The sequence below is a fragment of the Pseudopodoces humilis genome, chromosome 21 (assembly GCF_049639895.1).
Source record: "Pseudopodoces humilis isolate 2021_Gansu_Grassland_sample_001 chromosome 21, ASM4963989v1, whole genome shotgun sequence".
Taxonomy (NCBI): Eukaryota; Metazoa; Chordata; class Aves; order Passeriformes; family Paridae; genus Pseudopodoces; species Pseudopodoces humilis.
Window position 1 is genome coordinate 6,531,570 of NC_142220.1, and position 15,262 is coordinate 6,546,831.

The 15,262-nt window shown below is 44.7% G+C and overlaps 1 protein-coding gene across 3 annotated transcripts in view; it reads left to right on the top strand.

Annotated features, from left to right (window-relative positions):
* The window catches only part of TMEM94 (transmembrane protein 94), a 52,093-nt gene that overhangs the window by 8,466 nt on the left and 28,365 nt on the right, over window positions 1–15,262 (top strand). For 2 of the 3 annotated variants that reach the window (XM_088065492.1, XM_088065493.1), the window contains exons 1-8: window positions 4,026–4,201; window positions 10,952–11,071; window positions 11,730–11,857; window positions 12,429–12,565; window positions 13,217–13,413; window positions 14,024–14,175; window positions 14,462–14,564; window positions 14,873–14,959. In XM_088065492.1, the coding sequence (XP_087921618.1) occupies window positions 4,148–4,201; window positions 10,952–11,071; window positions 11,730–11,857; window positions 12,429–12,565; window positions 13,217–13,413; window positions 14,024–14,175; window positions 14,462–14,564; window positions 14,873–14,959 (978 nt within the window). In that variant the 5' untranslated portion in view covers window positions 4,026–4,147. Of the gene's footprint in view, window positions 1–4,025; window positions 4,202–10,951; window positions 11,072–11,729; window positions 11,858–12,428; window positions 12,566–13,216; window positions 13,414–14,023; window positions 14,176–14,461; window positions 14,565–14,872; window positions 14,960–15,262 lie in introns of those variants that run through there. The other variant, XM_014255845.2, reaches the window with a different exon arrangement.

The following is a 15,262-nucleotide window of genomic DNA, read 5'->3' on the forward strand; positions in this document are numbered from 1 at the left end:
TGTCTTCTCTGCGCATCCCTTCCTTGCTGTTTTGTTTGCAGCAGCAAGAAATGGTTTTGTTCATTAGTGCAAAGCAAAGCACTAGACTGAAAGATACTACAGCAGTGTAAGTGACTTTTAAAGATCAGTTTTTCACATCAGCTGTGGCACTGGCCTACTCTGCTGCTTCTTTGCTGGGTTTTTGCTCTGAGCTGTGCTAGACTAGGAAGGCCTGGGCTCACTGCTGCCTGAACCTCTTGGCTCTGGAATGCTCAGAGGAAGTGTTTGACCTATGTTGTTTAATATCAAATTGCTTTATTACTATGGAGTTAACATTCCGATGAGGACAATTATCTACTTGTTCTCTTGTTAATGACATCATGGGCTAATCTGGTATTGATCATTTTAAGAGATGATGCAATTGCCACTGTGTGCAGGGGTGTGTTCTGTGTAGGATCTGAGAGCACCAAAGAGAGCAGGGCATAGCAGGGACACTTTCACTGTAAGTCACTATCTTTGGCTCACCTTTCTCGTTTGACATTCTCCACTGTACAGTGCAGGAAGATCATATCAAATTGCTGGACAGGCAGCAGCATGGACAGTATTGTAATAGACCTTTAAAAGGCCTATTAGGCCTCCTGACAAAGAGGTTACAGGGGGAATCACGGTTTTCTCAAGTCCCAACCTCCTCTCCTGACTTTCTGAAATTTTTTCTCCCTCCTTTCTGAATGGGAATTAAAAATGAAGGCAAAAGATGACCACAGTCTTTTAAATAGGAATTTAATAACCCCACAGATACATAAAGCTGCATTTTACAACTTATTTTGTTTGGATTCTGAGGAAAGACCATGATTTTATTTTTGTTAGCAATCCCAAGCAGGGGGCCTGGAACTAGATGATCTTTAAGGTCTCTTTCAATCCAAACCATTCTGTAATTATTATTTGGTGCTAAGGAGTTTGCTCCTTTTTTTTTTTTTTTCTTTTTTTAATACTGCAGATCCTCCTTCCACCCCATTTAAGGTGGAATCCATCTTCCTTCCCAAAGTGAAGAACTTGGACACATATACACTGATAAGGGAACAAATTAACCTGCTTTGTAACCTCAGAAGTAAATTTAATGTGCTAGGTTTATTTTAAAATGCTAAAAATAAAATGAACCCACGTGAAAACATCAGTCCCAAATCTGGTTGAAAGCAATCTCTTCAAAATACTTGTGTGGTGGAGAGTTAGCACTCCTGGGCCAGTAGACGTGCTCAGAGCACTGCTGAAGCATGGACATCTGTCACTCAGATGAGAGACTTGTCCTCTGGCTCCAGTTGGCTAATAAGTTCCCTTGTCAGGAATGGCTGAGGATCAGAGTTTGTCAGGTGTAATGCAGGCTGCCTTCCAGTTTTTGCCAGAAGCCAGACACCACAGAGAAAGGCAGAGAGTATTTTAGGAGCAGAGCCAAATCCTTCTTAAATTAAATGTGCTAGTACCTTGTTCTTTCTCCTCCTCCTCTGACTTTTTAATTTTCTGTGTATTTCTGAAGTGAATTTAATACTTGTGAAAGGTGCCTGAATCTCTGCTCCAAGACCACTCAGCACATACTGAGAGAGCAGCACTGATTGCCACAGGACAGTGGGAGGCTCCTGAGTGCGTTGCATTAGATGGAGGCTGGATTTGCAGCCACGCTAACAAAAATTACTGACATCATCCACAGTTACCCATAACAACTGAGCTGTATTGTCCCAGTGTAATTGCTGCAGCCTGGATACAGCACCGTGCCTCCTGGCCAGAGCCTGGAAACCTGTTCAGGGAGCCTGTGCTGTGCTCCACATCGCTCCAGCTCCAGCACTGTTGGGCCTTGTTCCAGGTTGCCTAACAAGAGCTACAGTCCTACCTTTGAGCTGAAAAGTAGCCCAAGTCCTTTGCCACTTCTCATCCTGCCAGTGACTGTGTCTCTGTTTTTATTCCCTGCTGTTCTCTAAAAGCTCAGCTCTTCTTCCAAGGGCTTTTTCACCAACTGATCCTTTTTCTACAGGCGTCTCTCATTTATGCTGCAGATTTTGTGTGGGTCAGTCCCTACCTTTATACTCAGCCCTCTGTTTCAGGTCCCAGTTTTATCTTCAAATCCCAAGTTTTTGTCTTCTGCTCTTTAATTCTATTATTTAATGCACAAATGCATATCCAGATGCAATTTCTGATACCAGTTGATATTAGAAGGAAGCTACATAGTACAAATTACTGCCCTACACAAAACACTTCAGAGCAAGGTCTCTCAGCAGTGGGGTAAACAAGAAGAAGCAATTTGGTCCAATTCCATTTGTGTCCATGACCAAAGCTGGAGGTTTTGAGGTTGGGACCTCTAACTGCATGAAGCACAAGGATTGTTCCTGGTATTGCACAAGCAAGTTATTTTATTCACTTTCATTCAAGTTTCCAAAAGGTACACAGCTATGGGAAACAGATCAGCAACCACTGTGATAAAGAAGGGGTCTTACACAAAGGTATGTTGTGTGAGGGTTTATCCACTCTTACTCAGTCTTGTTGTTGATCTTTTCTTTTTTCTCTCCTTTTTTCTTGGTGTTGAAAGGAGTAGATGAGTAGTTCCTTAGCAGGCAGGAAAGAAAAATTTTGCCATTAGGACATTTTCTTGTTTTCTGCAGTTTAAAATTGTTTAGGAAACAAAATGCCCTGCAGAAGGATAAAGGATGTTTTGCCTCTTTCTCTCTTCTGCTTTCTCCTGAAGTTACATTAAATAAATACAAGTTGTCTGCTACCCTTCAGCTTTGGCTCTGAGAGCTTTATGAGATTACACACCGATGTGTACCTCAGTGCCAACACACAGGTGATAACCAGACCCTGTGTTGGGTTTATTGTGAATATTGAGGCCACTTAATCTCTGCCCTTCTGGTTTAAAACATATAATATGGGCTATGCCTAATGAGGCATTTGAACCTCAGAAAAGGAAAAGAAGTGAACAGCTTGTCCAGGCAGGGTAGGTGAGTCCTGACACCTGTACATGGTCTTCAGAGCTGCACAATATGCTGAGACTGGAAGCCTTGGCAGTGCCTGTCCTGCTTGGTATTAGCCAGCTGTAACCCTTGGCAAGCTATTGAGGTGGTGCCTGGCTGGGCCAGTTCTTTACCCCTTTCTGTGTGGAATGAAAGCAGTTGTTTTAGTGATTGCTCTGCAGAACTAGGAAGCCCCAGACAGAATTAGGACAGCACTGAAGTAGGAGCTAAATAAATACTCATTTATAAAGGTGCATCCCTCCAACAGTGAGAAAGAAATATTCCTGCAAAAGATGAGAATGAGAGAGAAGGCTCATTCCTTCTTCACCTTTTTATCCCTGTGTTGTTGTTCTACCCAATCCTTCCCTGTCTACACTCATCCTTTGCCTCCTGTGTGTCATGCCCAGGTAAATGTGGAGCCCCAGGCATGGCTATGGTGAATTTATGTGCACCTTTTAGTTCAGATTGTGTGGCTCAGGATGAATAAGGGATGCTGAGAGAGGGTTTTGCTGCATTCTTTATCAACAAGAGCAGAGGGAGGGAACACTTCAGATGGGGTCTGTAACCATCTCAACTTGTTTAAATAGCAAATATTTATATTTTTTAATTGAACTTGAATCCAAAGCTGTGGAGTCATCTGTGAGGTAGTTAGTATTCCAGGGGCTCTTGGTCTCAATTTAGTCCTTTTCCATGCCTACTCAGGTGTTTCTTCCCCTGTAGTATGTTTTATAGCACTTTGTCCTACCTAATTTGCCATCTGCTTTTGCACAGACCCCTGTCTGTCAGCATCATTCCTTCCTGTGCATGCATATGCAGCTCTGCAGGCAGTGAGCCCAGGGATCTTCACTATGTCGGCTCCATCTGATGAATGAACCATTCTCACAGACATCTGGTGCTATCCTGGGCAAACTTTCTTCCCTCTCTGCTTTTTTCTCCCCCTCTTTCCATCCCTCATCCTCCCTCATCCCCCACCCCCATCCGCCGCCTCCTTGCTGGATCTGCAGCGTGACTGGAAACAGGCTGAATTAATCAGCAGACTGGTGCTTCACTCTGCTGCTTCTGTCTCATTCTCTGCGGCGCTGGGCTCTGCACAGTCTTGCTCTCTCTGCCTCTTTGCTCTCTCATTTCTGGAGAGCAGCAGCAGTGCAAGCTGCTGGGGAAGTGGTGCAGGAATGCTCTTCAAACAGGCTGATCTCTGGATCCCCCACCAAGGCAAATGTCGCAAAGTAAGTTCCTCTCCCTTAACATTTAATTTCAAAATGGCTTTCCCTGTCTCCCTCCCCAGTCTGCATCCTGCCTGATGTGATGGGGCATGAAGAGCTTTGATGTTTTGGGGGAAGGAGGGGCAGGACATGAAAAAATGAAAGAGTGATGATTTTAGCTAGGGAATAGCTTGTTTTTGGTGGTGACAGGAAAAGATACTGTTTTAAACTGCAATTTTAATCCCAGGACCAATAGGAAGATCCACACAGGATTTTAGCTGCTGACTCCTGCTTTGCTGCCCCTCTGCCTCATGGCTTAAATTTGTCTGTTGCTTCTATAGGCTTTGCTCTGTAACTGTTGAACCTCCTTATCCCTGTGGGATCCAGCTGGCAGTGCACCTGCCAGGCTGGATCATCGTTTTAGTCCCCAAAGTCTTCAGCAGAAGAAGCAGGGATGGGAAGGAAACTCTCAAGGGGATGAAAGATGTACTGAAGTTTTGTGGATTTCTGAGCATTGCTGGCCTCTGGGAGGAGATTAGCATTCCCTGGAGGGAGCTCTGCACTGGCATAAAGCACTGCGTGTTGAAGCTAGGATAAATACAGACCCCTAACTCCTCTGTACTTGGAGGAGTAATGGCAGCTGGCTAAATTACAGTAATTAAAGCTTCATAATTGTGTAGTGCTTCAAAGCACTGCATAAACCCTGTCTCATCCTGCCAGCAGCCTGATGGGACAGGTAACTATGGTTGGGGATTTGCTGCTCCAAACAGGATCGAAGGGCTGGACTGAGGAATGTACAATTCTAAATTGGGCTGTTTCCTGGGGAGCAGCTGCCTCTTTCTTTGCTGCTGTGCTGCTGCTGGGGAGCAGCAAAGTGCTGGGCTTTGCATTACCTGTATAGAAAGGTTGATTGTGCCTGTTGGCATCTTTACTCTGTGCTTTATGGAGAGCATAAAATGTGGATGTTGTTGCATGGATTAAAATGGACCCTGTGCACAGCAAAGTGCAGCAGTGATTCAGGCTGGTGAGTGGTGCTTTGGCCACAACTCAGAGCTGGGTGCTCCTGCAGCTCTGTCTTTTTGCAGGGGGAATCTGCAGGCCCTGTTAGTGAGCCTCAAAAAGCATCCACACTGGAGCCCCTGCAGGCACCCAGTTACCCAACTGGGGGTTCTTTTGTCCAAAGGTAGTGGGAGGTCTGGGCTGCCTTTCATCCTGGGCTGCATGGAGTGTGGGAGGAGACAGTTGCTGCCTATTGCTCTGTCCATTAACTTGGGGACTGCTGTGCTGAAGACTCCGCTTGTTTCACTTGATTTGAGACGACCAACAGCTAAGCTGAGGCTGCCAAGCTCACATCAGGTGCATTCAAACCAAGTTTAATAGCTGTGTTCCTCCTGCTTTTCCCAGCATGTCCATGTTTAAAGGCAGTGTTTCCCACAGAGCCGTGGTCTGCTTGGTGAAGTTGCCTGAATTGTGCAGATACCAAGATACATTTCTTTTTCCTGAGTTTTCCAGTAGTTTTCAGGTGGGCTGGTGAATGTTATAATCTTCACAGTTACAAAAGTTGGTGGGAAGTTGGTAACCCCATCATAGAATGAGAAACTAAGGCACAGAGGAGTATACAATTTTCCCGTCATGCAGAAACCAGTGGCAGAAGGAATTAGAGAATCCAGCTGTCCTGACAGTCCAGAGTCTTAATCAAAAGTTCATCCCATGGAGTAGGAATGTGTCAGGGGGATGATTGATGTGGCCTGGGTCACTAGAGAAACATTCTTGCCTGGACTTGGGGATCTGAACTCTTAGGAAAAGTAGCCAGGAGAGCACCAAGGTAGGCAGAAAGCAAGACTCGGACCAAGGATGGGGTAATAAAAGGAAGTCTTTGCCCAGACTGACTGATACATTGGCCCTGCTGGTTCCATCTGTGTCACTCTGTAGCAGGGATGAGCCATTTCAGGCAGTCCGAGCACTAAATCAGCAGCTGCAGGTGTACAGGAGCTGTAGCATCCTGGTGGGTGATTTGCTTTAGAACAAGAATAAATCCCTCTCTAGCACTAGGCTGCTGTGTGAAATGCTACCCCAATAAATTGTGTGCTGTCATGTATTTGATGTCTGTCATCCTCTCTGATCAAAAAACCCAAAACCCCCACTTTATGCCATATTGTGACTTATCCTAAACAAGAATCCGACTTACAATAATAAATGCAAATATATTTGGTGGAGTAACTCCTTATTGTGTGTTTTTGAACCTGTGAATAATGCTTACATTTCAGGAGGTGTAATCCCTGAAGTAGATTAATCGCCTGCAAAGTGTCATTGTTAAATTAAAAACTGCCTTCTTTTTCTGCTAAGGAATGCAAAATAGCTCTTAGGAAAAGGAAGAACATTCTGCTGCCCAGTTTCCCACCTCCAACTGTTCAGATCTGAAGAGCAATTGAGTAGAGGGTGTTATAAAAGGAGCCTAGTGAATACAGCCTGGAAAGAGGGAAACAGTCTGACAACTGCCTTGCAGGGGTTTTTCCACCACTCTGAATCAGAGGGGTGGATCTGCAGTCTGTGAGAATTGAAACTTGTAGCAAATATTTTGTATTCTGTTCACTTTATTTGTTTAAACAGTCTTTGTAAAGGCAGTTACAATCAAAGTGTACAGCAGTCTTGGTGAGAACCCCTTATTCTGCAAGAGAATGAATCCACAGAGGATGGAGGATGATTCAACCCACTTTGCTCTGGAAAGTATGGAATATATTTGTGTTCCTGTTTCATTAAAAATATTTGGCACACATTATATCAACATTTACTGGTAAAACTAATAAATACGCTACTATGGATGTGTAATGGCTGTGAGATGTGTAATGTGTAATGGCTGTGAGAAAATAAGACAACTTAAATATACTAATATTTTATGTCCATTTCCCTGTACACATTCTGGGCTCTACTTCTTTGTTCCTCTGGAAGGAAGTTGTAAGACCTCTGTCTTTCATCAGGTAGCAGAGAGTGTGAGATAGCTGATAAACTTTTAAGGTAATTTTAAACAGTTCAATGTGTAAAAGAACAAGATGTGAATTTTAGGAAGAGAGCTCAGTGGTGAATTTGTGTGAGGATGAAGGTGGGCTGCAGGAAGCAGACATGGGTAGGTGGTGTTGCTCGGGAACAACTTCACGTTGTGGGAGGAAAAAATCAGAAAATAACCACACTTTTCCTACCTATCAGCCTGAAAATGCTCCTGCAACCCCTGAGAAAGGCAAAGGGAACCTATTTGCCATGAGCCAGGCAAGGCTATGGATTTGAACAAGCTCCTGGGTATTTGACAACTTATTTACCCCTGTCAAACTATGGAGGGACAACTGAAAGGCCAAGGCAAAGGAAAGTCTATAGATTCTGTGACTCCTCATCTACTGCCTCTGAGCTGCTTCTTGTTTCCCTCCTGAAGAGCCAAACCAGCTCCTAACCCAGGGCATTTGCAGGATCTGTCTCAAGTTCCCTTTCCTTAATATTTTCAGGCCAGCTAAGTAGTAATTTAACATGTAAAATGTTTACTATGAGTGGAGGAATTCACACATCTTTTCATGTTCCCATCCAGTCCACACCTCAGCACATTCATTGCCTCTAGAAAATAAAATCATATGCACAAAGGAAATGTCCTGCAGTTTTCCCCCTAACAGCCATCCCAAAGATCACAACTCTTGAGAGCCCTGATACCATCCCAAAGCAGAAGGATACAATCATCTTTTTACCTGGCTCCAGCTGTGCCTCTCACACTGAGGCTGGGACTGCCAGGGCAGGGGTCAGCTCCAGAGGAGCCCTAAGTGCACTTAGAGGCTCCTGTGCTCTCCAGGGCAAAGGAGGAAGCAACTGCTCATTTTGTCCTTAGGACTTTTTGCCTTTAGGCACAGGCAAAAGGAAAGTACAGCCTTTTAAATCACCTCCTCATACCCATCTGGGGTTTGCTTTCACTATAACCTGGAATTTACTGTCTTCTCTTTCTTTGTTGTTCGTCAGAGGAAACCCTGTGCTAAGGCAGCTGGGTGGGAAGGTGTCCTGCTGTTTCTGTTTGCACCGGAAAATTAGCAGCTTTCTCTTTGAATGTAACTTTCCAAAGCAAAGATGTGAATGTTGAGGTTTTTTATTAATGAACTGACACCTCCTGTGAATGGCTTCTTCACCCTGGGGTGCTCAGTTCCTGGTTTGTGGCAGGAAGAGCACTTGCAGCTGATGAAAAGCTGGAAAGGTCCCTCTGGGACAGCTTCAGAGCGCCTGGGTTTGCCAAAGGTTTACTTAAGGGCATTTGAAAAATGCCTCATTAGCAGCTGATGACTTAGCAGGGTGGCTTTTGTTGCGAAAACCTGGAGCTGCCCCTTGCCAGGAGCTCAGGGTGGCTCTTCTTGCCTGTCCCTTTCATTTCGGTCCCAGGCTCTTTCCCTCGATGCTCACCCCCAGCAGCCCTCACTCACAGTATTAACAGTGTTTACCAGACTGCCTCTGCCTCCTTTCCCAAATACTCCATGATCTAAGTGTCAGGATGGATGTTTAACAATCCCTGCCCTTCCTGCCCTTCACCTTCTCCAGCCCTGCCACACTGCACTTGTCCTTTGTCACCTGCTACAGCCACGTTCCTTTGTGGCTGCCCTTATCTTGACTGACACTATGCCAAACTGGTAACTCCTGGGTAAAGTCTGGAGCAGGTGTGCAAGTGTTTCAGGAACCCTTTTTGATTACCTCAGGATTTTGTACTCACTGCCTGCTGTGCTGTGACAGTTTCTCTTTCCAGGCACTGTTACTGTAGTAGATGTTGGCATCAAGTGCAGCTTTCCTCTCATTTCTTCTGTAGCTCCTGATGTGTCCATTGGAACCAGCTCGGTGTCTAAGCAGGCTTTGCTTTTCAGTTCAACTCCTTATTATTTTAGCTGTCTTTCATTCTGTAAAATTTCATTTTATTTATCTGTCTACTTTCCCCATGTTGGAGAGGATTTATATTTCTGTGGGTGCCTTGCTCTGCTCCAGACAGGCAGCAGTCAGACAAGAGAGAGAAGCCTGATTGTCCCTTGCTTGGTGTTGTTCTCAGACACTCCTGTTTGCAGCACTCTGTGGTGCAGCAGCACGGCTGGTGCCAGCTCCACTGCCATCTGGGAGTCTTTGAGACACTCCTATGTTTAGTCCTGTGCTGATGTTACCTGGGCTGCTTCCAAGAACAACACAGAACTGCTTCCTCTATTACTAAAACTGACACAGAGAATGAAAACTGCAGCAGGATTATTTTTAGTTGTGTAAAAGTGTAGCTAAAGCAGCATTGCTGGACTCTGCCTGGACAGAATTTGCTGTTTCAGGTTGTCCCTGATAGTGGGGAGAGTGTGTGTGTGTGTCTGTATGGTAGATGGTATTTGAAAGAGAATTTATGTTCTATTCTTCAACACTGCATTACAGTTTTGGTTTGGACCATCAATGCAAGTGAGTCTGAAGTCCAAGATTAGTTTCCAGTAAATGTTCATCATGAAACTATGCAGTTAAGGAACAGGAAGAACACATCAGAGCCAAGCTGCACTTGCAGAGCTGGGTGTGTGCAAGCAGCTCCTGAGGAGCAGAACTGCTGCAGTTTAAGGCCAAATGGTGGGTTTGGCAGGGCTGGAAAGAGCTACAAGAGCAGGAAGAGCTGCAGCTCCTGCCTGAGCTCTGGTCTGTGTCACACTGGTGGGGACAGGAGGGACAAACTTCCTGCCTGCTGGTGTTCTGTAGTTCTGTGCTCTGGGCACAGTATGACACATGTGAACATTTCCAATATGCAGGATATCCTGTGTGCTGTACATGCTCAGTGTGTTTGTATTAAAACATGAAATGCCCATGAGAACTTTTATTTAGCAGTTCCCTGCTGAAGCCCTCTCATGGACACCTGCCTGCTCATCCTTGTTGATTTGCTGTCAGTGATCTGGTGCCCACAGTACCTCACTGTAGTCTGTGATTTGAAAGAAAGGAAAATGCTTGTGCTCCTGGCCCAGAAATGCAAGTGTTTACCCCACTGTGTTGCTACCAGCATCTTACATCAGTGTTTTCCATATGGCACACTCCTAAGATGTGTCCTTCGGGACTGCTGCCTCTTTGCTGAGCACTGAGGGAAGAGTGCTGTGAACTCTTTGCTTCCTGCAAGTCCAAGTGTCTCCCTTGCAGTTCAGCACTTAAAACCCCAGTGTTTGCTCTTGTAAAATTAGAAGTTGATGGTGGGGTCACGTGTGGTCCTGAACTGATCTGCAGCCTAGCATTTAAATCTGGGAGCTTCTGCATCAAAGTAGCCACAGAGGCAGGACTTAAACAAAAATCTGCAGCAAGCAGTTGTGAAAGTTGGACTTCTGTTGCTTTGAATTGCAGATATTCTACTACTTAGTTTTTACTGTTAGCAAAATTCATCCTGTATATTTAAAATTTTACCATAACTGTGTTCTGCTGTCTCTACAAGCTGATACCAGTTCAAGCCTGCATAACCTCTGTTTGTATTGTCCTCAGCCTCTACTGAATAGATCTTGTTTCACAGAAATGACTTGGTATTGTGCTTTGATAAAGTATTTATCAGCACAGTCAGGACTGGTTTGTTTACCTGATACTGTCTAATAGCTCTAATTCCAGCCAGCAGTCTGAAGTTCACAGGAGGGAAGATGATTTCAGGAAAATGAAGAATCAGACTGATGATGATGAGTGCAGGGCATTCACGGTCACATGCTCTGTCAGCCACCAGGAAAAAGTCTAAAAGGAAAATTGGGAAGCACTAACCAGTTTATTTTTCTGGCACCTCAGGAGGAGATGACCTCAAGTTTGGGCCTTACCACAAAGAAAGCCCTCATGATCCTGAGAGACCAATTGTCAGCACTGCTAGAGGGGCATCAGAAGGAACGGAAAAAAGGGACGTCATGGAAGGTGAGGCACCAAGCAGCACAGGTTGGGCACTTGGTCTCCCCTTCTCAAAGCAAAAATGAGGGCTAAACAGAAACTGGCTGCATTCCCCACCAAGAGTGTCCAGGTGTAGAATTGCTGAAGTCATTGCAAACAAAGCAAGAAATCTACCTGAGGGTGAGTTTCTGTCAGCACTTCTCTCCTGGATGCCAGAGCTCTGTGGGAAGATGCCTCTTGCCCTGTGAAAGGTCTCAGTACTTCAAGAGCCACTAAGGGCAGTGAGCTGAGGGGCCATCTCAGGTGGAGATGAAGAGCTGTGAAGCTCAACAGTCTCCCCTTGTCCACTGTGTTTGCCTGGCATGTGTGTCGAGTACAAAATACAGTGCTTAAAAGTGTTCCTTGGTTGGTCAGTGACAATGGGACAACCTAGCACAGAAGCCTTTTCATTCTTCCAGTCAAGAGAAAAGCAGAGTGTTCACCCAGACTCACCAGCTGAATATCCATTGTTGCTGAAGGATTCACACAATGGATCTGGGATGCTCTGTGTCATGTTCAGGGGTTTTGCAAAGTTCTCTTCTCCCTGGAGCACCAGCTGCTGTCTTCACCCTTTCTCAGTCTGCATTTCCAAATGTCTGGCTCTGTATTCCATGTGTGCTGACTGTCTGCTGCTCTCCCTTTGCAGGAGGTGTGGAGGAGCAGTTTCCTGTACCATGGTAACCGCTGCTCCTGCTTCCACTGGCCTGGTGCGTCTCTGATGCTGCTGGCAGTGCTGTTGCTGCTATGCTGCTATGGGAGCCAGCCACAGGGGAGGTGAGCAAAGCTTCCTGAGCTATTTAACTGAAGCAAGGTGGTGTTTTTATATTATCTTAGTACTGTGTGTGATTGACATAGGTGTTGTCCCTCATTCTGTCTAGATATTTAGATATCAGCATACTCACACTGGTAATTTCCTATCGATCTCTTTCACAGAACTTCAGCCAACTTAATTCTACTACTAATAGACCTAGAGAGTGTCCTATGAAGAGTTTTTTTTTCCTACAGCATTCCTAGATCTTTAAAACTCCTAAGGCATTATCATAGTTAGGATGTATTTTGAAACTGGAGAAATTAGTGGTTCATGGGAGAAGTCAGTGTGCTATACATGCCTTGACCATATTTGTAAAGTATTTTTAATTGAGATGGGTCCTTTCAGTCCTCTCTGGTGCCATTATCCTAAAGAAGAAGTGTAACCATGCATTTCTTTTTGAGCCATAAACCTGTGAGATGTGGGAATAAACAACCAGGCAGTTGTGTGTTTATCTCAGTGGGCGTCTGGCAATGTGTTCTGCTCGTTTACTCAAACGTCATCTGCATTCTGCTTCCTCCTGTTTTCTGTGTGAAGCCAAGGTGCTGAGATAGTCAATGCACTGGCACTCTTCCTCCTGCTCCTCTTGGATCTCCTCATGATTGGGCGTCAAGAGAGGCTGAAGTGCAGAGAGGTGGAGAGGAGGCTTCAGACTATTGTTGATAAGATAAACGGTGAGATCTCTTTCATCTGTCCCATTTGCACTTGTGTTTTCCTCCCATTGAATCTTTCCCCAAACCTGATCACATGAATTCCTAATAAAGCTTGCTAACCTTCCTCTGTGTTGCACAGAAACAGGCTGTGGGAAGTGTGTTCTCCTCATGCCTGTCCTGTAAAAATATTTAAAGTTATTTTGAGTTGTCATGTGGCCATGTGCTTCTAAGCTGTGTGTTACCAGGTGGGCGTCTGTTATGGCTGTGCTTTGGAGTAATTCAGATCCTCATATCCTTATAAAAAATATCTGCCTTGCAGCAGATGATGAGGGGAGAACACATGGGGTTGTACCACAACATGGAGCAGAAGGAAATAAATTGCTGTGCATGAGCATCATCTCAATGGGGGCTTTGGGACCTTAGGGGGCAGTTTTAAGGGCAGCTTTTAGCTTTTCTGTTGTACAGGTTTTTAAATTATGTTTAATATAATATTTTAAATGTTTGGCTGTTAATACCAGTTGGAGAGAGAAGGGAAAAGCCATCAAGGAGGAAGAGAGAGATGATAAAACATCTTGGGAATGGGCTGAGCTTAACATTGGAGGTCTTATAACCACTACAGGATGTAAATCCAGAATTGCTACCACTTAATTCTTTTGCACTTTGTGCTTTCAGATACACTTGGCAAAGAGGTGAAATGGCCAGACTCCATGTACCCTGACCTTCACATGCCTTATGCCCCATCCTGGTCCCTTCACTGGGCCTACAGGGATGGGCATCTTGTCAATCTGCCTGTGAGCCTCTTGGTAGAAGGAGATGTTGTTGCTTTGAGGCCAGGCCAGGAGTCATTTGCTTCTCTGAGAGGGATTAAGGTAACTTGCTTGTTTAATTTCCCTGGCCTGTAACAATATATTTCCCAGGTTTTTCTTGCTAATACTGATTCCCAGAGTACATAAAATTGGAGTGTTTGGTTTCTTTTGACCTTGAAAATAGCTTGAAATTCCAGTTCAGTCAAGGATGGTGCATAGTTAGCCAAGCTGCATCTACTCCAAGAACTCCCAAACCCACTAGGTACTAATGTTATATGAAATCACCATATTTCCTTCTCTCTCAGGTCAAGCAGAAAATGTAATGTGCTGCTAAATATAAGTGGAGTGAATCTATCCAGTAGGATAACATGACATACAAACCTGGTCCTTTATCCTGCTTTTTATGTGCAGAAATAAAGTTTGTCTGCTTTGACCTCTTTACTACTGATTTATTATAAAATAAGGTAATATAAAATACCTGGTGTAGAAGTAAATTAACTACTCACAAGTTCTCTGCAAAGATTTTACTGCTTGAAGAAGGTTGCAAAAAGTTTAAAGCTTGAAATTTACCTTTGGTGATTTTAACTGTAACTTTCACTCCAAATGCCAGTTTTCATGAAATAACCAGATGTGCTTGAACACAAGCCCTTGGGCTCTCTAACCTTTCTTTTAGGATGATGAGCACATAGTTCTGGAGCCTGGAGATCTGTTTCCACCCTTCTCACCCCCGCCCTCCCCAAGGGGAGAAGTGAAGAAGGGCCCTCAGAATCCTCAGCTCTATCGTCTCTTCCGTGTGTTGAAGACCCCAATAATTGATAATGTCAGGTGGGTTAAGTGCAGGGCAGAGTGCCTACCCAGCTGTCTGTGTCCTTGTTGCTGTCTTCCTGCTAAGCAGGTGAGGAGACCTGAGCAGTTTGCTTGGCAACACTGCAAATTTACCCTGGCAAGTGCTGCACTCTTATTGTAGATGTTGACTTCTCTTTTGACAGCCCTTCTTCATAGCATAGGCTGAGCACAGTGTTCTAATCAGGTCTGCTAGGAGATTTATATTCAAGGAAGCTGAAGGGTTAGGGTCTTGGTTGCTGAAATTTCAAGTTGTTTTGTTTTTTAGGTGGTGCCTGGAAATGGCTCTGTCACGGCCTGTGACAGCCCTGGATAATGAGAGGTTCACTGTACAGTCAGTGATGCTGAAATATGCTGTCCCTATTGTGCTGGTAGGTCTCACTGCAAGCCTTTGTCATCCTTGACAATAGCCATGTTTTGTCAATAAATCTGAAGAATTTGCAGCCATCAACTGGAAGTTGTGGCCATGCTTACTCATGCAGCTAACTCTGTGTGTAACTTGGGCAGTTCAGAGATGCTGAGCCACATAACCATGAGAGTGGAGGGAGGAACTGCAGCAGCAGCAGATCAAAAATTTATTTTTCATACTTCCCCCAGGGCTGAGAATGTTACAAGGCACTGGAAACACCTTCCCTGCAAGTGCCAGTAGTTAGGTGACAGTGTCATCTCTGAATTGCAGGCTGGATTCCTGATCACCAATGCTGTGCGTTTCATTTTCCAAGCTCCTGGAATTGCTTCCTGGCAGTACACTCTTCTTCAGCTGCAGGTAAAGGAGAGCTCTGAGCTTCACTAAACCTCCTCCCCAGAGTACCACCAAGATGGATTCCCTCCCTAAGTGACTTTATTCATCCTATGACAGCCTCCTGTGCTTCCTGAATCTGGAAGCATGCTAGATCCAGGAACATTCAGTGGAGGAGGACACCAGATCTTCCCTGGCTGTTCCTTACAGACTTACCTTTGAATGTTTTGCTCTCTCATTTGCCATGTATGTGTTTATCTATATCTATTTATCTATATGGTATGCTTTGTGTTTAAACACCTTGGAGTTTCCTCCAAATTCAGCAGGAAA